Source organism: Microtus oregoni, unplaced genomic scaffold, assembly GCF_018167655.1.
Source record: "Microtus oregoni isolate MIOR12 unplaced genomic scaffold, Mior012 000013F_ref0000133, whole genome shotgun sequence".
NCBI classification, from domain to species: domain Eukaryota; kingdom Metazoa; phylum Chordata; class Mammalia; order Rodentia; family Cricetidae; genus Microtus; species Microtus oregoni.
The window spans coordinates 22,020,879-22,046,293 of record NW_024543072.1 but is presented as its reverse complement, the minus strand read 5'-3'; the positions used below and the strand labels follow the sequence as shown (position 1 = coordinate 22,046,293).

General features: G+C 49.3%; 1 protein-coding gene across 4 annotated transcripts in view; it reads right to left on the bottom strand.

The window, feature by feature from the left end:
- The window catches only part of Rarb (retinoic acid receptor beta), a 648,568-nt gene that overhangs the window by 5,847 nt on the left and 617,306 nt on the right, over positions 1 to 25,415 (bottom strand). For all 4 annotated transcript variants that reach the window (XM_041662944.1, XM_041662945.1, XM_041662946.1 and 1 more), the window contains one exon: positions 8,661 to 8,821. In XM_041662944.1, the coding sequence (XP_041518878.1) occupies positions 8,661 to 8,821 (161 nt within the window). The remainder of the gene's footprint in view (positions 1 to 8,660; positions 8,822 to 25,415) is intronic.

Below are 25,415 nucleotides of genomic sequence, written 5' to 3'. Positions count from 1 at the left end.
CTCTGGATCGACTCGCAGGAGGGTAGGAAGATGGTAAACACCACAAGGGCACCATGAGTTCCAGATACCGTGCGAAGCTAGGGAGCCACCCAAGACATTGCACAGGAACAGCTATGGAGAGGGAACCAACACTGACTCTTGTCCCAATGCACAGTAATGGCTATATAGTGAGTGGGAGGGGCCACCAGTAGAAGGGGGTGGATAACCATCTGTAGCAGCCATGAGCCTTGACTAAAAGGAGGAAGGCGGATGCACAAGACTAGGTCATCCCATGGCATCACAGAAAAGGCTTCACTGACGAAGGATGGGGCGGTGTCTTCTTGAGACTGTGAGTGGCATGTGGTGTCGCAGATGCAGGAGGGATTTTTCCAGTGCTGGCAATGGCCTGCGGCACATCGGCACATGCCTTTTGAGAAGACGAGGCATCATATCCTGTAACTTACACTCCAGAAGCTTAACTCAGATAAGAGGAGACGTTTATCGGTGGAGGTGTGAACCCTCTCTAAATTCCACTTTAAGCAAATTAGGAGAGTCCTACTGGCACAAGGCGGCGTAGAGTCTGAGCAGTTCAGGGGTCTGAGAGGCCCACCTTATGGTGACACTGTAGTCGCACTAGTCATACTGAAGTGACATGTAGTCATTTCTAGTCACACGGAAGCACTTGAAGGGCAGGGTGGTGGCAGTCAGCAGGGACACCAGGAAAACCAGAATACTAACTACTGTGGCCGGGGTGTGAGGGACCAGAAGGTGGCCTGCGGTAGTCAGAGGCCCCTTTGCAGGGACACGCGGTGGTTGGCAGAGACTGTTGGCTTCATTGTGCCATGCAGCATCCATGCTGCGTTGAAATGTCTTGTGGGAAAAACAAGGGCCAAAGGCATCACAGAACAGTTCATGAGGCCACAACTCAGAGGTAGGGCCTGATGAGGTTCCCAGAGCCACAGTCTCAGGGACAGCATACATGAGTCAAATGTCCAGATGCCTAAATGTTGCCCCACTCCTACCCAGGCCGCATCTCTCTGACCACCTCCTTCACCTGCCGTGATCTCTCGCACACAATTTCCCCCCTCGTCTCTGGCATCATTTTCCTCATGTCCCCGAGGCTTGAAGCCCAGATCTCTGGTGATGAGAGGGTATCTGGCCCCTGCTCACTCTCTCCCCCAACTTTCTCAGCTCTAGCCTTCCAGGTCTCTCTGCTTTACCTGAAGATCGGGCATGGACTAGTCTCAAGCCTTTGTACTGGCAGTTTCTCCTCTGAGAGAGCTGCCTCTCATTCCTGCATCATGTACTCCCTCGAGCCCTTGACCAACTTAACATTCTTTTTCTGTAAAGACTGCTCACCTGTTAGCTTTCTCTCCTTTGTATCCTGTCCTGATTCTAGAGCTCACCTCTAAGTTTGTGGGTCCCTTCCTCATCTACACCCCTTCCTTGGCTCGTTTGCTTAGCTTGCCACCTGCCTACAATGCAGGTGACTCAGTGAGCACTTGGGGGAGCCCAGGAAAGTTGAGTGACAGTCTCATAAGCCTTTGTTTGTCTGAGATGTCACAGAACAACTGTCATGCTGTGGAAGAGACACCAGGAGGCCATTTCTCCTGAAAGAAACCTAGACATCTTCCAAGACACACTGAACCATGCAAGGAGAGACTAGATTCCCTAGGCCCAGTGTGTGGCTCTCTCGACCAAATTCCCCATCTCTGCAAATGCAATTCTGTATTGCAAACCAGTAACCTCAGTGCCCTGTTTCGGTCAGATCAGCCCACAGAAGTTAATGAAGCCGGCTTTGCTTCCACCATCAGTGTAATGCAGAGGAAGAGTTTGGAGATGGGAGTCCGGAGAAGGCATCAGAATGGTGGTGGCCATCATGGCTTCCACAGTGTCCCCGCAGAAACAAGCATGCATCTTTCCAGATTAATTTTACGTCTTCCTCGAGGATCTATGTGGAACACACTACACTCAGGGGTGTGTGGGGGCAAGATCGAGACATGTGGCCATTTGGGCGGTAATTAAATTTAATAGGCAGTTTATGCAGTTCACAGAAAGATGCCACGGAAGAGAGGGGCAGAGGCGAGCGTGGTGGGAAATCACTTCACAATGGAGTATCCATCTGGAAAAAACGGCATTGCTGGATGCAGCTGGTGTGAAGGAAATCTTCATCAGCTTTGGTTGAGCTGCTCCATCGGGCGAGAGGGGGAGGGGGAGGGCGCCTACGGCTCCTTCTATTAAAACAGCGAGCAACCGGGTAACGGCCTGTCAATCCAGCTCACGGTTATGCAAACTGAAGGCAAAAAGGCAGTTAATAAAACACAAAATAACCCCGTGTTTTATTATCCTGGCTGCTGGATTCATGGGCGTGAGGCTTGAAACGGCTCCGACATTATCTTCTAGCTGCGGAAGGTGGGAAGCTGGGGCTGGTGATGAAAGCGGCCACCAGAGAGGGGTGGGGGAAAGATGCTCAGAAGCAGGTGGGGGATGAAGAGGAAGAAGAGGTGATGGGGGGAGGGGAAGGACACTGGGTCTGAGCCAGGCCTCACTGTTGGTAGGATGTGTTGCCTGCTTGGGAAGTCCCCTGGACTTCTGAGGAAGAACTAAAGTTTCCAAGAATGCTGTGTCCTGTGCCCCCCTAGGGCCTTCTTGGGAAAAGCCCAGCGCTGTCAATTCAGTTAAATGAAATCCTCTGCCAGGACACAGCCCTTCTGTTGTTGAGGACTCCCTGTTGCTCCTCTAGCTGGTACCTCTTTCAGAAAAAAAAACACCTCACCAGTAGAGGCAAGATCCACCATGCTTAAAACCCCAAGTGTGGCTGACTGGCAGCTTCCGCGCAGGTCAGTGGTTTATTTGAGAATTTTTAAGCTAAGGAGTGAAGAAAAAAATCTCTTCTTTTTTCTCTTTCTTCGTGGAGCTGTGGATGGAACCCAGGGCCATGTGCATGCCAGGCTAGGACTCTCCCGCCAAACCACATCCCCAACCCTGGTTCTCGGAGTCAAGGTCTCACAGTGCAGCCCAGTCTGGCCATCATCCCTGCTCTGTCTCCCAAGGGCTAGCATTTGGGGTGTACGCTACAAAAAAGTCTCAGAAGAATTGAGTTAAAGTTCTCTGGGAACGCTGAGAGCCTTTCCCGAGAAGCCGAGCTTCTGAGGTGTAGAGCTGTTTGTCTCTCCCAAGGGGCCGGTTGTCCTTCAAGTCCTATTTGTGAGATTGCTCCGTCTTCTGTGTTCGACTGATGGGATCCATGATGCAGACATCATGCACATACACGCTCTTAAGGTAGCCATTCCTTAGACTGCTCAGGCATGGGGCCGTCCTGTCTTCTCTCCTCTGCATTCCATCCACAACATTCCATGACGTAGGTACAATTATGCCTCTATTGGGCTGACGAGGAGGCTACAGCCCCGAGAATGGCAGTGGCCTGTATAGGCTCCCTGGGCAAGCAGAGAGGATGGCGCTCACCTAGGCAGGCGGGCTGTGGCAGCCATGCTTTTCTTGGTTCTTCATCTCTTTTCATTCCCTGGTGAGAACTTAAGGTCACTCAACTTCGCATTACGTTTGCAGTTTCCTTCCTGGTCGGACGCTCTCGTGAGACAGCTACAAGGTCCCAACACCACCATGCTGAGGATGCTGTTAGTGAGACCAGCATCTTTCTGGCCAATAAACGCGACCCTAGACACTGCGGCCCCCGTGTCCTTTGGCACATAACAGCTAGGCACGTTTGCCAGTGGAGATGGTGCTCGTGGGAAGCTAGACGGAGGAAGCCATGATTTCCAAATCAAAAACAGGTAGAGACCAAAGGCAGAAGCTGTGGGGGGCACAGCCTGGGGCTGTCAGAGGCCATGGCCCTGCTCACACCTGGGGTGTGGACTTCCACTCCCCCTGCATGGGAGGCAAAATGTTGCCTCACATTATCCAGCTAGTGAAACCTTACTGAGCTAGCTCCCCGAGACCAATATCAGGTAAGAACTGAATACATCCAGCTGGAACATGTCAGGTGGGGCGGGAACATGGCAGATGGGACAGGAACATGGCAGGCATCATGGGAACATGGCAGATGGGATGGGAACATGGCAGGCGTCATGGGAACATGGCAGGCGTCATGGGAACATGGCAGGCAGGCAGGTGTGTCTAGTACAGGGAACTGAGCTTTGAGGTAACGGAGGGGGTCAGAACTCTGCTCTCATGACCCCCCAAAGTGTCTTACCCTAACCTGGTACATCTGTCCTAGGAGTCAGCCTCCCTGAGTTCTAGGTTCTTCTTCCCTAGCCAACCACACATGAGATTTTCCTTAAGGAAAAAGAAAATGCAAACCGCGCCTGCAGGTGCCGGGGATTAACCGCTCACACTTAACTGCTGCCCTACTTCTTCCCAGAGCCTGTTGGGTGAGTTCTGTCTGCGGCAGAATCATTCTAGACATGATTCTGTCCATGCTGAGCACTAAAAAACCTTGAATCTTCATGGCTCAAGTTAACAAACCTCTTCCGGGACAGCTTCCATCCCACCAGTCCCCATTAGGGAATGAGCTGCAGTGAGAAATCAACTGTGCCAGGAAACTGGGGTCACCATTGTCATCTTACTTTTCTAGCACCCAAGCAGTTGGCTCTAAATGGTGTCAAGCCATTCGCAGGATCCAGGGCACAACCCTCCACTCCGCATGAAACTGTGTGAGACTCTCTGAGACCTTTTTCTCCCTGAACCATCTATCTACACGGGACGTCTATACCACAGAAATGACCATAGAGATGAGGAGCCCAGGCTCAAGGGACGCTGTGCGTGTGACCTGAGCAGCATGAGACAAAGCTGAGAGCCTGCTGGTGGGTGTCCTGCTCAGGTCTGGGGCAGAGGACAGTGGGTGTGTGGACTTCCCTCATCCATTCTTGCTTCTTCTCCCTGGAACCTGCCAATGGATCCCTACTGGACTAACGATAACTTGGGAATTAAGAGCCCCCGAGAAAGACCTGTCCAGTTGGTTGTCTGCTGTCTGATTCCTCCCTGCCCACTTATGCCGAAGGTGCCTGATATGTGTGCTGCCCCAGGAAAGGGGCAGGAAGTTGCTTGCCTTTGAAGCAACTGCCTCCCTATAAAAAGCTTTTACCAAAGGCTGGGCTCGGAACCGGGAGCGTGCAGAGGATGCGTGCTGCGGCCCCTGTTATTTATGGGCATCCCCACCTGCTTCCAGAAAGGATTGCAAGTCCCATGTGCTGGAAAGCAAGCCAGATCTGTGCAGAGATGGCACAAAGAAAGGAGCAGCGAGAGGTGCCTGGAGCAGCGAGGGACAGCGGCCATGGATACACTATCCTCAAGACTGTCCTGCTGCCCAGCAGGGAGGAGCTGGCCTCTGAGGAACTTCTATTTCTTTCTCTCCCCTTCTACTGAAAAGGTCCCCCACAGAGAGCTTGAGCCTCAATTTTGCTTTAAATTTGAAATGTTCCCTGTTGGTTCATGTCTAATCACTTGGTCCCAGGCAGATGATGCTGTCTCTGGAGACCGTGGGAAAAAAATTCATTGATGAGGTAGAGTGGTAGCAGGGTCAGGGCCACTAGTGGCTAAACTATGAAAGTCTTATCCAGTCACTGTTCCTTGCTGTAACTTTGGCTTCTTGGTCACATCAACCACATCCTCCTCTGCCGTGAGTGAGTACCCCCACTCCCACTCCCTCTCCACCTCACCTGCCGTGAGTGAGTACCCCCCCACTTCTCTACCATGTCACATGCTCTGCAAATATGAATCAAAATAAGTATTTCCTCCCTTGAGTTGCTTCTGTTGGACATTTTGACCCTGCAACACGGAACTAACACAGTAGGTTGGCCCCAAAGCTGGGTGCATGGGAAGGGGTCCAGGAAGCTACATGGACAGCCTCCAGTCTTTAAACTAAGATTTGGATGGCACTTGTCTGGAAGGAGAGCCAATATTACAGGAAAGGAAGCTGGAGTGAGTTGGGGATGCCCACTATGAGGTAGCCGGGGCTGGACCTTGCTGAAGAACGCTGGCAGAAAATCTCAGTTCATCCCTACCAAGATGGCAAGGAGGCTGGGGTGTTTCTCTACAGAGGCTGCTTATCTGAGCTTGGGGACTGCCTTTTGAGAGCTGTGCCTTATGTGTGAGTGATCTCACAGGGACAAAGGCCACACGTGGATGTGGGTCCCTAGAGGAGGCCACCGCCACCAGTCTCAACTGGGAGATTTGACCTTGTGTGTCAGGGTAGGGAGGCCTGACCAGGCCATGTTTAGACCCCGCCACATGGAGAAGAGTCCCTGGTCAGTAGAATATGGTCCCTGGAGTGGGTTATCCTCGGGGTTGCCTCTCCTGCTCTGCATCTCCCAGTCCTCTCCAGGGGACCTGCCTCCTCTGATGGCCATACCTTTTCTGGTGTTGGGAGTGTGGTTTGTGGATTCCTACAGGCCCGAGCTCTGTCTGCCTAAGCCACTGCATACGGTACAGTTTGTCCTGTGTCTGCTACTGGACCTCTAAACAGAGGAGAATGTTTGCTCCTTTAACGGCTCGGTTTGCCCATGTGTACATAGGGCCAAGGGGCCCCACTCACAGGGTCTCAGGAGGAGAAAGGGATGAGGGTCCTGCTCACGGTTCCTGCAAATGGTGACTGTTTGGTAAATACCGGCCGCAAAGGTGATGGCCACAAAACAAAGATTGTCTGTCAAATGTCCTCCATTATGGATGTGGAAAGACTTTGAAGGCTCTGGATGTTTCCCCCTTTCCTGCTTCTCGCTCTTCTTGGCACAGTCTGCCATCATACCAGGTGCTGTTTCCAGCTGTGCCCTTTGCCCCGGCCTGACCAGTGTCTACCTTTCAGGCTAAGGTTCACCTCCACACTTGGCCCGATACAATGATATGGTGCCCGTGATGTGGCTGTTGGTAACTGTTTTCAAAGGGGGGAACATCCTGCACGCTGGCGCTCCTCATTAGTCATCCCCTCACGGGCTGTCACCTGCTGAGCCCGAGGCCGTCCCCATCCAGGGGATGGCTATGTGCTGGGTGGTGTTTCTGCCATGTCCCTGCCACATGCCAGGTCCTCTTCCAGGAGTGTTCTAGAATCATCTCAATTTGTCCTCCCAACCATGACAGCACTCTAAGGACAGGTGAGATCGTGGCTAGGAGAGAAGTCATTTGGTCACACCGCATAGCTGAGGAGAGCTGAGCGAGACGTGACTCTTGGCTCTGAGATACCTGCCCTTTCCAGTCTTTGAGTCAATCCCATGTGAAAAAGGACAATTTCCTGGTGCCACCCAGCTTTGTCCTGCTCTGGACTAGGACAATGAACCCCCAAACGATGGGGTCTAGGCTTGGCCCAGCAGGCAGGCCAGCATTTCTGCTTCTCCTGTTGAAGGCAGAAAAGGCCTCCAAATGTCATTCTGAGCTGTGGCTTTTCAGTGTGGTCTGATAGAGCTGCTCCAGCATTCCAGAAACTCCTGGAAAGCTTCCAGCCATTCCCAGGGAGTTGGAACCCGTGGCTGCTCAGGATCGCCACCTGCCTCTGCTGTCTTTGGGCTTAGGAAGTGCCATGCTCCATCCTTCTCAGCTTCCACGCATGCACGATTCTCTGCTTGGCCAGGGAACCCATTGCCTTGTATTACCATAGCCTCTGCTCCCATAGGAGCCTGGGGCACCCAACTGGCATGCCCCAGCACCAAGCTGCCCAAGCCAGCTCTGCCATTTACTGGTAGGCACTAACATCCAAGCCCAGGACACCATGTATCCCTCAAATGTGGTCTCAAATTTCCTCTCCTCACTGTCCCTGTTCCTTCCTGAAATGATCATGGTTTCTTTTTAGCCTAAGGATTTTCATGTTTTTATTTTCCTGGCATGCCTTTTACCAAACTAGAGATGGGGAATCCTTAGGCACATTTTCTCGTCAGCAATACAGGCAATACGAACCATTGAAAGAGGGCAGAACAGTAGTCTAATTGCATCTCTGCATTCATCCCTCAAGCATCTCCTGAGTGCCCAGTGTGTGCCACAAACTGGGAGTGTACTTTATAGAATACAATATAGGCTGACCTGCCTTGGAAAATTCAAAGTCCCATGAGCCTACCTGGAGCATCCTCCAACTGAAGTTTCCCACCAATTCTTACCCCTTTCTCCGCCCCTTTCTTGATTTGTAACCTTAGTAAAAGCTACTTCTCACTTCTCACCAATGAGTGGAACACATGGGACCACCTATTCATGGGGCCCAGATTGCCCTGTCCCGTACCCTTCTAGGCTTTCTTGTGATGATGCACACCCCTCCTAGAAGCCAGACTGTGACACAGAGAATTGGCGGCCCCACAATCCTGCCTGGAATCTATAGCTGGATTGATATTTAAAAGATGAACCCCAGAACCCCTCCAGGTAAGGTGTCTGCTGCAACCTAAATGCTAAATTTCCGACTTGAGCAGACCAGAATCCCCAACAAGAGACACAAGCACAACTAATTTGTACTGCCTGTGCTTAGCATGCAACCCATCACATCACATGGTAGGCGCTCGTGGTGAACTGCCTTAGCCCCTGTCCTGATGCTACCGGTGGGAGAACCACCGGGTATCCTGCCTGGCTGCCAGGCAGGCCCAGGGCTAGACGGACCAAGCATCCTTGCCAAGCACAGGAAACTACATGGAAACTATGTGGGTGCCCAAGGGCCTGTGCCCACGCCCCTGGCATCCTGGGTAGGTGGCTCTTACCGTGGTGTATTTACCCAGCTGGCAGAGTGAGGGGAAGGTTTCTTGGTGGGCTTTACGGATCTTCTCTGTGAGGTCGTCCAGCTCCGCGGTCATCTCATAGCTCTCGGTGCACTCCTGCTTTGAAGGCTCCTTCTTTTTCTTGTTCCTGTCATTCCTGACGGCTGGAAAAGGGAGATGAGAGGTCAGGGAGGGCTAGGTCACGCACCTGAGCAAGAAGCCTCCGCTCCCAGCCCTGACACTTGGAATAGGAGCAGCAGGAGAGGAGGGAGTTGCTCTCTGCTGGGAACCTGGATGCCTCTGGCAGAACCACGCCTGCCTCTCTCGGTGCCCAGTGTGCACACACAGTGTGCACAGTCTGTGTAAGCCTGACCCGTAAGAAGTTCCAATGTAGGCTGCGTGCCATGAGTGGGAAGGGTCCTAGGGTGTCCTGAGTGGTCGAACTTCAAGGATCCTGCTCTGGCCTGGTGGTGATTTGTTTGTTCACATCAACTTGTCACAAGCTAGAGTTATCTGGGAAGAAGATAACTCTTCAACTCAACTGAGAAATCGCCTCAGTCAGATTGCCTGTAAGGAAGCTTATAGGGCATATCTTGATGAGTGACTGACGTGGGGGAGCCCGGTTCACCCCTGACGAGCAGTTATAAGAAAGTAGGTTGAGCAAGCCGTGCAGAGCAAGCCAGTAAGCAGCATCCCTCTGAGATCTCTGCTTCAGTTCCTGCTTCCAGGTTCCTGTCCTGATTAATTTCCTGCCATGACTCCCCTTATTGACATAATATTACCTGGATGATGATGCAACCCATCCCACAATTTGCTTTTGGTCACAGTATTTATTGCATCAAAGGAGCCCTGGCTGACAGGTCATGACAGGTCCCTCAGCAAAGTTGCTTCATAGCGAGGTGTGGTCTGTCTGAGCAGTCTCATTTCTTTACTTTTTTTTTTTCAGATCAACTAACTGGTACTTAAGAAGAGGGTGATAAGGCTGTGGTCTGTGTCCCTTTCCGCATTAGGCTTAGACTTCCCATGTGAACCAAGCAATATCCCATATTTATAATGCTATTTAAAACAGTACAAAATCCTCCACCAAAACAACTGTATTCATGCTACCATTCATTCAGAGACCCAGTTCCAGGTCACTGTGGCTGGCTAGACCTCAGCAGAGAGGTGCCACTTGGCCCTGGCACATCCTGGCCCAGCAGGACGTGGCATACAGAAGGCTTCATGACTCAGAGCTATGGGGCAGCCTCCTCCCTCCCAGGGCCAGCTCTCCCCATGGTTGTAAGTGAGCACACTGCCAAACTATAGCTCCTGGAAGGAACCCAAAACTCAGGGAGGCAAACAAATGATATCAGATCACATGACCCCTCCAGGGAGTCCACGTTCACTGGGGTGTCAGAACCCCAGCTACCTAGATGTGTACGATGCCAGCGTGACCTGGGCATGTGTGATACAGGATGACCCAGGGTATAATCTGATCGGCATAAGAGGATTTGGCTTGGCTGCCTCCCTAAGGGCACATAGGTCATCAGGACACGCAGCATCCATACCAGGAGAGTGCTCAGGCTCTGTGTGGACAGCAGATGGGGAGGGGGTTCATGACAGGGGAGACAGGATGGGGAGGGGGAGGAGGGGAAGGAAGTGAGAGCCATCAATGGCACAGAGAGGTCATTGTCAGGGTAAGCAGTTCACAGAGCCAGGAGGGAGCACTTCTGGGAAGAGGAGCACTCTGTAGGTGTCTCGATACCTGAACCTGGAGGTCTGACTACAGAATTCACCTAATCCCCTTTCAAGGTGGCAGAGCGGCCAAGTTCTCTCTTTACCGGATCCACTTACTATCAAGGAAGTGGACACCCAGGAGAACACAGGCTGGTACCTTCCTTCTCAGTGCCTGGACGATGGAGAAACAGAGGCCCAAGCAGGGCTTTGTGGATTCCCTTGCAGCTCTGTGACTAGACAGACCTTCTTTGGAGATGTGGGGATGGGGTGAAATACCTCATGTTGTAAAGTGTGTGTGTATATATAGACACAACACAGCAGAATCAGCACACAATGAGGTGGGCAGCCCAGAATGGCAGGATGGTGGCCCCTAGGCTCTTTCAAGGAATGTTATTCTGCCAGGGAGAGGATACTGTATCCTGAAGGCTTGCATGTAGATGTTTCAGGCTCTTGTAGGAGACATTAGCCCTCTCCTCTGACACACCTCCACTTTAGCCAACACAAGGGTCAAACCTAAGCAACAAGAGTCTTTCCCAAACTGCCCTGAGAGAACTTTGATAGTCCCTCCAGGTACCACATGGCCCCAGCAACTCTTTTCCTGACGCACACCACAGAGAACTAACGTTGCAGCAATATGCATGACAAATGCAACCACGAATCCCACCATTCCTACCGCCACCCCAACAGCCTTGGGACAGAACGGTCCACTTGCCCATCTGTGGACAGCAATAAGCCAAATGGCCCATCATACTGCAGAATTTTGCTTGATTATTGAAGGAAATGAAATATTGACGCAGTTCACACTGTGGATGAGTTCTGAGAACTGTGCCAAGAGGAGAAGCCAGTTGCTGAAGGCCTTGTGTCTTAGGGTTTCTATTGCTGTGAAGAGACACCATGACCATGGCAGCTTACTGTTCCAGAGGCTTGACCCGTTATAATCATGGTAGGGATGGCATCTGGGAGTGTGGCAGCGTGAAGGCAGACATAATGCTAGGGAATTCAATGTCTTGATCAATGGACAACAGGAAGTGTTCTTAGATACTTAGCAGTATCTTGAGCATATATGAGGCCTCCACAGGGACACACTTCCTCCAACAAGGTCACATCTCCTAATAGTGACCCTTTGGGGGGTCTTTTTCTTTGAAACAACCACATTCCACTCTCTATCCCTCAAAGGCTTTTAGTCACAACGTAAAATTGCCTTCAGTCCAACTTCAAAAGTTCCTATCATCTATAACAGTTCCAGAGTTATTTAGAAGTCTAAAGTTCAAAGTCTCTTCTGAAATTCATTCAATCTCTTAGCTGTAATTACTTGTAAAATCAAAATAAAAAAGCAGATGATATAATTCCAACATATAATGGCACAGGATATACATTACCATTCCAAAACATAGGGAAGGGAGCATACTGGAAAAATACTGGACAAAAGCAATATTGAAAACCAGCGAGGCAAACTTCAAACTCTGCATCTCCATGTCTGACATCAAACTTCCGATCTCCAACTCCTTCCAGCTTTGTTGGTTGTAACACACTTCTTTCTTTTGGGCTGGTTTCTCCCTGTTAGCAGTTTTCTGTGGCAGGCACCCTGGGTCTCTGGCATTTCTAACATCTTGTGGTCTTCAAAGCAGTCCAGGCTCTAACTTCACAGATGCTATGGCCTCTCTAGGCTTCCACTTGGGGACACCCCTGACACATGCCTGGCCTCAGCTGCTTTCTTTAGGCACGGGAGAAAATTCCATAGCCCCTTTCTTCTGTCCTTAACCCAGAACCATGGGTCCAAAGCTGCCAGGTTCTGCTGCTTACGGGGGCTGGAACACAGCCCCCTCATTCACTTACATCTTAACCAAGTTTCTCTTTTTGATGGTTTCCTTCACTGCCTAAGCTTGGCTGTCCTGAAACTGGATTTGTAGACCAAGCTGGCCTTGAACTCACAGATCTTTCAAATCTTCACCAGTTTTCTTTTTCTGATGCCTAGCTTCTCTACCTGAGCTTGGCTCTTTTGGGGCTTCCTCTGTGGACCAGACTGGTCTCAAACCCAAGAGATCTGCCAGCCTCTGCCTCAGGAGTGCTGGGATTAAAGGTGTGCACCATCTCACCCAGCTCTTTAATTTCTTTTCACACCTTGGAAATTTAGCTGGATGGGATCTTGCCCTGAGGTCACCACTCCCTTTATTCCATTTCTAAACCTGTTTATCTCCTTGAAGGTAGGATTTAGCTCCATTCCACTTCCTGATGTTACTTTTTCCTTCAAATATTTTCCCTTGCTCAGCTTTCTCCTTTTCATTATAAATCTTCCTTAGAGTTAACACTGGTAACCACACAATAGTCTATATTAGCCTGTTTTGGGAGTTCCTCTGCCAAGGGAATGAATCCAAAACTCTTCACTTTAGCCCCAGGCAGACTTTTCAGACAAGGGTAAAAAACAGTCACATTCTTCACCAAAACATCACAAGAATGATTTCTAGGTAATGTACTAAAATTCTTCTCCTTAGAAACCTCTTGGTACAGGTACCCACAGCTCAGATCACACTCAACACCTCTGTCTTCCATGTTCCAACTAGGATGGCCCCATAAGAAAAGCTTAAAGCATTAAATTGCTTTTCTAATCCACAGTCCCAACATTCATATTCCTTCAAACAAAACATGGTCAGGTCTATCACAACCATATCCCAGTCCCTGGTACCAACTTCTGTCTTAGCTAGGGTTTCTATTGCTGTGAGGAGACACCACGACCATGACAACTCTTATAAAGGAAAACATTCACTTGTGCTGGCAGCTTCCAGTTCCAGAGGACTGGTCCATTATCATCAGGGCAGGGAGCACGGCAGCTGGGAATACAGTGGTGGTGGTGGCAGCGTGCAGGCAGACATGGTACTAGAGAATTCTACATCTTGATCCAAAGGCAACAGGAAGTGCTCTGAGATACTCAGTGGTATCTTGAGCATATAGGAGACCTCAAAGCCTGCCTCCATGATGACACACTTCCTTCAACAAGACCACACCCATTCCAACAAAGACACACCTCCTAATAATATCACTCCCTTTGAGGGTCGTTCTCTTTCAAACCACCACACCATGTCCCATTTGTATGCAATATCCATAGACAGACAGCAATGGTTGGGAAGGGTGGGTTGGAGGGAGGGAGATTGGGGAAGGAATCGTGATTGTAGGGTTTCTCCTTGAAGACGGGAAGGTATCTGGACTTCATAGTGGTTCAGAGCTGATAATTCCATGAACATGGCACACTGAAGGATACACCTTTGCACAACTGACCCTACACTATGTGCCTTTTGGAGAGAGTTTCTCTGAACAGATAGTCAACAACCCTGACCAGAACCAGAGGCCAGTTGTCACCTTTGACCTCAAACACACAGCAGGGCAGTTCTAGCGAGGGGCCACCAATATCTTAAACTCATAAAATCCCACGGGAACTGGGCCAGCAGCCCCTCATCTTTCCCTTTCTAGAGATCGAAAACCCCCTTCTTGAAAACAATGGAGCTAAATTTCCACAGAATACACAGAAAAGAAGAAAAGGGGGGGACTGCCAAGGAACCAAGCAGGCCCTGGGCCTTCTCTGGAGTAGCTGTTCCCAGAAATCAATGTGCTGTTTCCCCAAGGCCTCTGCCTCTGCATGGAGCTCTTCTGGACACTAGAGAGATGAAACCTCCCAGAAGCAGCGGTCCTGTTATCATATCTACTGCAACCTGAACCCTGGACTGTTTATTGTAACCTGACAGCATCCTCCATGTCTCACGGCAACCTGGGAGAATGCAGAAGATATGGATCCGGTGGCAGCCCTGCATCTTGTTGGGTGACCTGGCTGGTTCCCGTGGGTCTTCAGTGCTGTGTTCTGTGTGATGACTGCCACACAAAGTGATTATGAAGTTCTGGGAAGAAATGAGAACTCTGGGTGCCAGACGCTGTGTGAGGGTCCTCCCAGATGATGATGCTCACTATGAGGTCCTCACTGAGAAGCAGTGAGGGCTGTGGGCAGAGAGTCCATGATCCCTTTCTCTGGGAGCCTAAGGTGTGGAACTATGATTTGCGACAGCCTCAAACTTCTCTCTCCCACAAAGCACACAGCTACCCCTTCACAACGGCCATGGGGCCTGACAAGCCGCTTCCCACCAGTCTGCCCCTGAGAAGACAGTGTGTGGGGATATAGGGACATCCGTTGTCAGCTTGTATCAGAGCCCGCAATTCGCCCTGCTGCTCTAGAGACTATAGGAAACACCAGGCTTTATTTTATTGCCTCGATATTCCCGAAGCTTAATACAGCCCAACTCACAGTGAATGGCAAGAAGGATGGGTGACTAAATATGGAGTTCCATCCCTCGGGGGGGGGGCATGGATGTGTACAGAGTTCATCTGAGCTGTTGCCTCCTAAAATTAACAGCCTTGCCGTCACCTAGTGGTCTGCAGAGGAGTCATTGAGTGCTCCTGTCCCGCCAGTGGCCAGGAGGGTGATTTATGCACGTGTGATAGGGCCTGGCCCAATGTTTGCAAAGCGCTTCTTAGAGTAAAGGTGCTTCATAAACACCAGGCATTCTCCTGCCGAAGGGCCAAGTGCTACAAATCAGATTTGGTGGCACGAAAGTAACGTATTTACGATCCGCTATCATATTGAAATGAAATGGATGTAATGAAAGTGTCACTTCTACAAATCCCTCTGATGTACAGACCCGACCTATGAATATGAAAACAGACACCCGAGCACTTTTATCTGAATGTCTAATCATGGAAATAAATGAAGCCACGTTCGTTTTAATGTGTGCACTTGTGCATGTATCTGGAATATTGACTTTCATACACACGATAAAAATTGAATGCAGGAAACGTGAGAGAGCTGCAGGCCCCACATGGACCCAGGAAGAGGAAAACCGGGCTTTCCTGAAACCTTGTCCCCAACAAGAGAAAAGGCCACCCATGGTGCATCTTGTTTGCAAAGACTTTTTCCATACTCAGTTTAGCAAAGGAAGCTCAATGGCCTATTTATTCTTGCTTGAAATTACAGTCTGAAACCCACACAATCTGACCCCTCTGCTCCTTGCCAACTGCACGGATAACGGGTCACAGCTGGTCTGAAGCCGTCCAGTAACTGCTGTACTGAGATGCTCAAGAGGAGAACACAGAAGTATGGTCTAATCCGCATCTAAAGACTGTTTTCTGGATTGCTTGCGTAAATGAACTCCAAGGACCTGAAGGCAGGGACCTGCCTGCATCACTAACTGCTGAGACTACTTCTCCCAGAACTTAAGGACTGAGTGGTCGGTGCACAGGCACCTCAGGAGGACGGTCCCTGTGTGAAGGTGGGCTGAACGGTGCCAGAGTGCGTCCTCCACTGCATGCTGTCCTGGAAGGCGGAGGCTGCCTGTCTTCTAATAAAGCATGTGCCACACATACACTGGTGGGAACCCAGACATGCAGAGAAAGGTGAATTCTGGTGAGTCAGAGGCTGGGCTTTCTTTCCCTGTGGTTTCAGGTGCTATTGAACCAGCCCAAGGCCAGAGCACCTTCAGCGTCTGTATAGTGAAGCATTTTCATTCCTTGGGACCTTGATTTCAGCAACTCCACCTATCCCCAAGCATGCCACATAGTTGCACTTGTGTTAAGGACTTGCACAGGTGACTCCACACCCCCGCAACTGCCAAGTGGGTGTCCACTATGCCAGGGAGCAGTCAGGGGGCACTGACAGAATTCTTTAGATAGTCAAATACAGAGGAATCAATCTGGATGTAGCGTTACAAAAGTTGAGCAAGGTCCTTATGGCCTGAACCAACTTCCTAAAGCTACTCCAAGCGACAGAAGAGAGCCCTGTATACTACCATGTCCAGAGGCCAAATGCTTCTCAAATTACTTTATACTAAATGATACCAAGGAGACAATTCTAAACACATCCTTCCCCATGTGACTGTTAGCAATGAAGCCCCTAACTTTGCACGTGGACATCATTCCACTCCCCCCGTTCCTTCATCTCAGCAGGTGTGGTCACCCCTGTTGGGTTGGGTGTGTTCTTCCACTCGTCATGTTTGCAGGGCTATGGTTTACGACAGTGAGTCTCTCTTTCAGTGACATGTGAACTCCAGGAATCATTTTCAGTTTGACCCTACAAACAAGGGCAAAGAAGACAGGCTTAGTGACAAGTGCCTGTCTTCTCAAGTCACAGCAGAAACTTCAGCAGGAGAATCAAAGGTTTAAGGCCAGCTGGGACAATACAGTGAGACCCTGTCTCAGAGAAAGAGTAGAGAAAGGAGCCTGGGTCATGGGAAGGGCTTCCTCTTGCACTTAATGCAATGTGTGCTTTCATTCCCGGGACGGCAAAGCAAACAAGCTCAAAGCAACCAACCGATTATCCTGCCCACCCCAGCCTGGGCTCAGAGGGCAAAGAGAACATTCTAGTGTGCCGTGCTGTGTAAGAGCAGGCACCACACATGTGAAACTGAGGGATTACAGGGTTTTCACAACTTTTCCTTGCTGGCTGGGGGTCCTTTGCTCTATTCCTCTGGCAGCAAGGGGCTACTTCAGGGAGAATTTTGCATCTCTGACCTTGTGCTTGGAAGAGCTGTCCTGTGTAGATGGAGGCTGAGGCCATGGCCTTAACAGGACAGTGGAATGGAGGAAGAAACTGGGCCTGGCTTAGCCTTCTGACTCTGAACAAAGTGTCACCCACTGCTCGCCTTGTTTCTATATTCTTTCTTTATTTACTTACTTAATTATTTTTGATCAGGGTCTCTCTGGGTAGCTCTGGCTGTCCTGGAACTTGCTATGTAGATCAGGCTGGGCACAAGCTCACAGAGATCCACCTGCCTCTACCTCTGCCTTCTAAGTGCTGGGACTGAAGGAGTGCAACACCACACATGGTCTTTTACCTTGCTCCAATGTGGGGAGCAGAGTTTAGGGGCCACTTCACACTGTACATTCACAGCATGAGTTGAGCTCCACAGTTGTTGCTGCCCTGCCTGTCCTTGCACATATGAAACACTCATTGGTGGGTCTTTAGACATTTGGTGGGGGGTGGTCGTCCTCACGCCAGGAATGAACACACTTATAATAGTCAACCACGTAAGCTGTCTAGAAGGCCCATGTGACCTGCATCTATAAGTCATCTGAGGGATGGAAAAGTGGCCCCTGGTTTTCCAGATGTTTGCTAACATTTGGAACATTAATGTCCCATCTAGCATATTAATATGGAGAATCTCGTGCACACTTTCAAATCTGAGCCATGAGAAGAATAATCTATGTTTGGATGTGTGGGTGCTCCTACTGTGTGCTTCATTTAGATGACGAAAGACCTCTCCATGCCTTCAGTGGACACACACACACTGCACATACACATACACCACACACCACAATACACACCACACATACATACTACACATACCACACACATATATACTACACCCCGCACCCCTCGCACACCCACACACTACACACACACAATACACACCACACATACTACACATACCACACACACATACACACATACACACATATACACTACAGCCCACACCCTCTTCTCACACCCCCCCACCACACACATACCACACATACACAGCACATACATGCTACATCTACCAAACATACATATCATACACGCACATACACTACGTCCCCTGTACCCCCTTCCACAAACACTAAAATAAAACTAAAACCAGAAAAAAACTATATGGAAAGCTGGTACTTCCTAAGATTATTCTAAAAATTAAGGAGAAAATATTTAAAAAAATCAGCTCATGAAACAAATGAGACAGCATTTGGAAACACGGCTTTCTTCAGTAAGCCTGTAGAGGCAGTCAGTAAACCACCTACCTGCATTTATGAGAGAAAAGGCCATCTAAATCTACCACAGAGCTGTAAGAGATCTTTTGTAGAGGCCATGGGAGCCCCTTCTGAGAGAGCTTGGAAGGTACTTGCTTATAGAGGTGTCAGGAGCAACCTGGACGGATGGACATCATGGCAATGTGCAGGGATTGGACATCAGGCTACATATAGGCCTATAGCTCAGGGTTCCCCTGCAGGCTGGGGAGTCTTGCCAAGGAGACTTTGAGTTTTAAGTTCACTGGGTTGTGTCTGGCGCTCACAGTAACGGACGAGTCCATCTGTTCCTGGAGAAGAGATGGCTGGGGGCAGAGGTCACTGGAGGCAGGAAGCTCCAGAGCAGACATGAGGAAGTTCTGAATCACGAAGGGATCGTGTGATGGAGCAAGAGCAAAGGACGCTGGGCAGGGCCTGTGACAACTCTCACCTTGGGCAGGGACGAGCCAGACAAGGTTAAATGTGTGGGATTCCAGGTGCCCATGTTGTCCTGTGGAGTGTGCAATTGGATAGTTTGACCTCAGCCCAGAAAGTGACTGGCCATGGCCGGAGCCTGGGAAACAGGCATGTCTATGGGAACAGTAGAGCAGAGAGTGCTAGCTGATCCTAATTTAGGAGCCCGTGTTTCCTTTCTCCCAGTCCTAGGAATGAATATGGATGAGACTCTGATTTTGGAACTACATTTTAGTTATTTCTGTATGTCGGGTGCTGATGCAGACAGTGGAGATATGGCAGGGAACTAGAGGGAAAGTGTGTGTATGAATGTGTATGTGTTATGTGTATGTATGTGTGAGCATTGTGTGTATGTGTGTGTGAGTGTTGTTGTGTGTGTATATATGTGTGCATGTGTATGTGTGAGTGTGTGTATAAGTGTGAGTGTGTGTATGTGTGTATATTTGTATGAGTGTTGTGTGTATGTGCATGTGTGTGTGTATATGTGTGTGTATGTGTGTGAGTGTGTGTGTATGTGAGAGAGAGAGTGTGTGTGTGTGTGTGTGTGTGTGTGTGTGTGTGTGTTCAGCAAGGACGATGGAAGGAGGGCTACCTATAAGAATCACTACCAGAATCCTTGATCATTCCTTGCCCTTACTTTTAAAAAGCAAAGATTGGAAACATTTTAGCCTCCTGGTAGACACTCACACATAAGGTCTCCTTCTGCGGACTGGTAGACTTGCTTCTTAAACCACTAGTCTGGTGTGTGACCTAGACTTCTGGCCTTAGTCACAGCATTAAGTACAGCTAGTCCCAACAGCAGCGCAACACCTGCCTCATTGCTAACCTCATCCCTTCAGGGCTGAGGGATGCCCCACGCCCTGCTAAGTGCTTCTCATACATTCTGCTATTTAATTTTCCTACAGCTCCATGTAGGAGCTGCTACTCAAAAGTTACACATGTAGCAGCTAAATCTGAGCATCTCAGAGGCCCCACAATCCTTGGCCTACACAAGCAAGACTTGAACACGGACACCTCTATTTCCACAGCCACACACTGTTCCTAAATGACTGCCAGACCTTTCTCCTGTTCGAAAGATCAGGGTCTATCACACAAACGCAGCAAGAAGTTTCTCTTCTCGGCTTGGCTGTCCTGGCATGCTATGTAGGAACCACTCCCTGGCCTAGGAAAAAACATGTCAGAAGATCACACAGCAGAAACAAGCCCGTGCCATGTTGTTCAGCACTGTCGCCGGCTTGCCTTCCAGCGTGAGCAAAGCAGTTCTTCGCTAGGAAGAGACCACCTCAGGTTGTCAATCTATTAAAGGGCTGAATCCTGCTGAGACCACACAAGTCCTCTGTCCGTCCCACTGATCCTGAGCCTCGGGGGACAGTCACTGCAGAGGAAGCATGCCATCTTAGCCATTCTCGCCCTCATTTGGAATCACATACTTGAATGTCTGTTATTAAAAGAGATCTAAGTTTCTCCCCCTCGGGAATGTTTATGCCAAGGGGCCAAAGCAAGACAGAAAAGTATCCCGAGAAACAACACCCCAGATATCCCAGCGCCAGCTTCACAGTTCTTTCCTTTGCCCTTCCTGTCACAACCAAACCCACATTCACAGGCAGCAGGGGACTGTGACTTCCCCTTTCCATCAGACTGAGATCTGCTGAGGCCCCAGCTAGAGACTCCCTGGAGTCTGCAAAGAGAAGTGTAGAGCAAAGCAAACAGGCAGTGATAAAGGACTTTCTGTGACTGCCACTCACAGCGTGGGGTCCTCAGCATGAGTGCAAAGTCAGGACCAGACCTTTTGGGGGGGAACAAAAAAGAGCACATCCAAGATATGGATGCTGTGCACACATAGGGGCATCTGCACCCCACACTCACCGTGACAGTGTCAAAACTGACCATGAGTAGCATTATCTGGGGACCAATTGCCAAAAACGAGGAGCTCAGCCTACCTAGACTCTTTGCTTGTTTTTCAAGACAGGGTTTCTCTGTAGCTTTAGAGCCTGTCCTGGAACTTGCTCAGTAGACCAGGCTGGCCTCAAACTCACAGAGCTCCACTTGACTCTGCCTCCTGTGTGCTGGGATAAAAGGCTGTCCAGCCTGTCTAGACTCTTGCTTGTGGATTGCTATGGGGAACAAACTGAGCCACTCTACTATCTGGTCAGGGCAAATCTTGGGGAGAACCCCAGAGCAGGAGAACGGGTGAGCAATGGACAGGGCAATGCGTTAGGAAGTGAGGGCAAGGGAAAACCTCTTCTTCCACACGCAGCAGAGACACTGGCACAGCCATGTTCATTGCTGCACCATTTGCAATAGCCACAAAATGGAACCAGCCGAGGCAGCCATCGGGCAATGAACTGATAAGGAATAGGTGGCACACATACACAGTGGAATTCTATTTAACCATAAAGAAAAATGAAATCACAGCCTTTTCAGGAAAATGGATGGAACTGAAGATCTGTATGGCTCGTGAAATAAACCAGACTCAGGAAGACAAATGCCATATTTTCTCTCATATGCAAGTGCCAGATTTAAAACTCTCTCTCTCTCTCTCTCTCTCTCTCTCTCTCTCCCACTGTGTGTGCACGCGTGCACATGTGTGCATGCATGTGTGTGTGTGTGTGTGTGTGTGTGTGTGTAAGTGAGTGCAGAAGTGCCTATGTAGAGGAGAAGTACCTTCAAGCAGAGTGTAGAGAGGGCAGAGCCAGGCATAGCAGGCCTGCCTTGCTATTGTCAAGCTTCATGATACCAGTTACAAACAACCCCAAGAAGAAAAGAAGTTGGAGCAGCGTATCTGTACTGAACATGCGTAGACTATTTTTCTTGTCATGTTTTTCTTACATAATATGCCATGGCATTGTATAGCATTTACATTGTAGCATGCATTCTAAATATTCTAGAAATGGTTTAATTTACGTGGTTCATGTATGTGTATTAATAGATCACACAGCTTTATAAGGACTGGGACACCATCTTAGACTCGCAGTGTGTCCTGGAAACATCCCAAGAAAACTGAGAAATGACGATAGCATGGGTATGGGGCAGATGCAAATATTGTTTATGATGGGGAAAATAATTCTCTGCAAATTAAACATCGAGGCCAAGAAAGCTGTGTGTCAGTTAAATGATACCACTCATTCACACAGTTTTTCCTTCAGTATTCTGGGGACCCAGTGACAGGCAGGGTTAGTTCTGCATGACCCTGAGGTACTAGTGACGAAGACACTCTGTTCCCTAGAGAGTCACATCTGGACTTGGGGAGAGAACAACCTTTCTCATAAGATTTCGGACACGGAAGACATCCTTTAGGTTTGCTGGGTCGTCATGGTCCCCGTTACAGCTCAACCGAGACTGCACCGCAGAAGGCAAGAGGATTGCGTGTGAGCTGCCGGGCTGTGTTCTAGGAAAACTTTCGGAAGATAAAACCTTCGACCAAATCTGACCCCGGACACTCTGATATGCGCACTGTTAAGCTGAAAACTGCCCTTGGTTGTTAGGAAGCTGAATATGCAACAAATGCAAGTTGAGGAACAGGACGTTTAACAGGAAAGGAAACAACCCTCACCACGACGCCCATTGGTTTGTTTTCCACCTTACACTAGCTGCCAGCGATGCAGATGCTGTTTTGCTGTCCTGTGATGAGCACCAACCCCTTTCCCAATTTCTTCATCTGAACTAACAGTCTGCATCATCTCTAGATGCATGGCTGAGGGAAGATGCAAACATCCCCAACCTAAACACAAGATTACTGTGTGGCTACATCCTGAGAACACGCACACGGGAGCAGAATGTGGGATATATATAGACTTTTGCCCAATCAGCAAGAGGAAGGAGGGACTGACCAGAGACATGGCCACCAAAGAAGGGACATTTGAACCAAATTGCAATGAACAAAATGTAGAGCATGCTAGGTTGAGGGGGAAGCGTGAATAGAATTTGGTAACATAATAAGGGGCAGGGGTCTGAGTAGTGGTTTGGAGGTGTCTGGGAGAAGCGGGTGATGTTTCAGCTCTTAGGGTATCAGATTCGCCCTCAAACATGTCAGGTGTAGTGGGGACCAATGACAATACGCACATACTCTCAAATAATGTTTGGTGAATACCCAGGTAGAAAGTGCTCAGCTTGTGGGAGCATTGGCATGGAAGTCACGCAGAAAAGAGCCCATTCAACGTGCCAGTGTCAGGGATAGTGTGATTCAGGAGCACTGGTGGCATCCTCCTGAAACATTTCCTTCCTAGGCATTCAGAGATCCTCTAGGGTTGTGACTCCAGCCTCCTTGGGACTGACTTAGTTAGAAAGAGACCCTCATAAGTATGTATTGTAACTCGCACAGGGAGGAAGAAGGATGCAGAGACCCTGTCTTCTCTATGACAACGCTACCCTGTCCATCAGAGAGTAATGCATTAATAGGGCACCTTTGCTCCAGAAGACAAAGCTACCTTTGCTGCATTAATAGGGCACCTTTGCTCCAGAAGACAAAGCTACCTTCACAGGCACACGCTTTGATCCACAGATCTTGCTGACCTTGAACTCCAAGGCTAACCTTGAATGCACAATCCTCGGCCTTAGAGTCTGTAGTACCGTCCAGCCCGTGTTGTTGTTAAATGGTATTTTTCTTTCAAAAGAAAGTCTCTCTTCCCCGGAGCCCATGTGGTTCATTATACCGGGTAGAGAATCCAGGAAACCAGTCATTGAACACTTAGGATGGTAGCTGTCCTAGCCTAATACTGGTCACAGCTTGCATATCCAGTTCTGGAAGGCTGAACTTGCAAATGCTTCCAAACCAGTGACCCCACATGTCGACATGCGAATGTCCACTCTAGTGTGACACCCTCACCAGTGCAAAACACTCTCCCCACTGTGACACCCTCCTCAGGGGACCATTCTCACCAGTGTGACACCTTCCCCAGAGTGCCGTCCTCCCAGTGTGAACAGCCTCCCCGGCACGGCATAGGCAGAGGAGGCTGTGATGGAAAATGATAATGACTTCAGGGTGCAGCCCTTGATGTGAAAGGGTTCAGTAACAGTCCACAGAGCACTCACTATCTTGTCTGCAATGTGAGGTTAGGGCAAGAAAATTGTCTGTCTGTAAGATGTAAGAATTAATTAATAAAAAGCCTGAGCTAACAGGCCAACCGGTTTATAATTAATGTAGGCCTCTGTGTGTTTCTTTGGGACTGAATGGCTGCAGGACCAGGCAGGGCAGAAATCTCCGTCAACACTAAAATGTGGCACCTGGGACCATCTTCAGGTTCTCAGGTCAGCTCCAAATGCAGAGGGCTGTGGTCCTTCAAGGACGTACTTGCCAAACACCTTAATATGCACACATGTGCTGAGTGGGGGTGGTACAGGACTTTAATCACAGCACTTGGGAGGCAGAGGCAGGAGGATCTCTGTGAAGTTAGAGACCAGCTTGGTCTACAGAGTGAATTCTAGGATAGGCTCCAAGCTATACAGAGAAACCTTGTCTTGAAAATCCAGAGGTGGGGGGGGGGGGGAGAGGGAGAGAGGGAGAAAGAGAGAGAGGAGCACATGTTATCATTCTACGTGGTGTAAGCATGCTGACCAGCCCCCAGCCCCGACTTCCCCAGCCTCGGAGCCCACTGCTGCGTTTGCCGGTCCGCATCAGGATTCGGAACACATCTCCATGCTCCTGTTTCCACCTTCTGGGAACTCCACTGCTCCTGGGGTTCTCACAGGGCTATGTCCCCATCAGCTGTCCAGTGCACCTGCTGTATAGTCTTCTTCCTGTGGGCTATAAATACCTTCAGGCCCGGGACCATGCCACCTTACCTAAATTCCCTTCACCAACAGCAAAAGTTAAAAGGAAGCTTTCCTTTAGGGCTGTTAATAACTGCCAAGATCCAATACCGTTTTATACCTGGTAGGCAATCACGCTGAATTTATAGTACTACCCTAGATCTGGACACGGGGAGTAGGCACCAAGCACAAATATAAAAAGCATATTTGGCTTCCCAAAGTGACGCAGATCTCTTGAGAAATACATGTCAACATAATCCAACATGTTAGGTTCTAAATACAGAGGCCACCCTCCCCATGAGAGGATCGTGGCTTATCCTCAAACGCCCACAACATCAGCAGCTGCTATGAGGGGTATCAGGAAAATATTTAGAGCTAAAACGTAGTATTCCTCCAGACAGAATGTATCCATAAAGGAAGTAATGACCACAGAAGATCAATCAGCCCCCCCTCATCTGTCCCTTTGTCCAGATGTACCTATAATGTGTAGTGCAAGGGTCTTGAGTCTTGTTTCCTTCCCTGAATGTTTGTGTAGAGTGAAGCTTTCTGGAAAAGTCTTTCAATCAACAGCAAGGAGAAAGAAACCCTACCCAGTGCCAGCAAAGACTTGGGACATACGCCACATTTAGAGGAATGTGTTTCCTAAGCCTTCGCTTGACGTGGTCTTAGAACTTGAGAAATCAGAATGCTGGCCCTCCTGTATGATTCATTATGTAATTGGTGTGCTTTGTTAGAAATATGATCTATTATAACCTTGAATGGAGTACATTAAATGACGTTGAAAATTAGATTATTCTGATTATTAGGGAAGTGAGAAGTGCACTAAACATTTGTAAGGCTGGTAATCAATCAGGGTATCCATTTGAGTGCAATAAAAATAAATCCGGAGCGAGTGTGTTTGAATCTAATTTTTTAAGCATGACATTTTCTTCAGAGTTTCTCTCTAAAATGTCACCGTCTTCTAGAACAGTGATTGATCCCGTCTCGAGGGGGACGCACTCACTCCGATTACTTCGCCCACTGCAC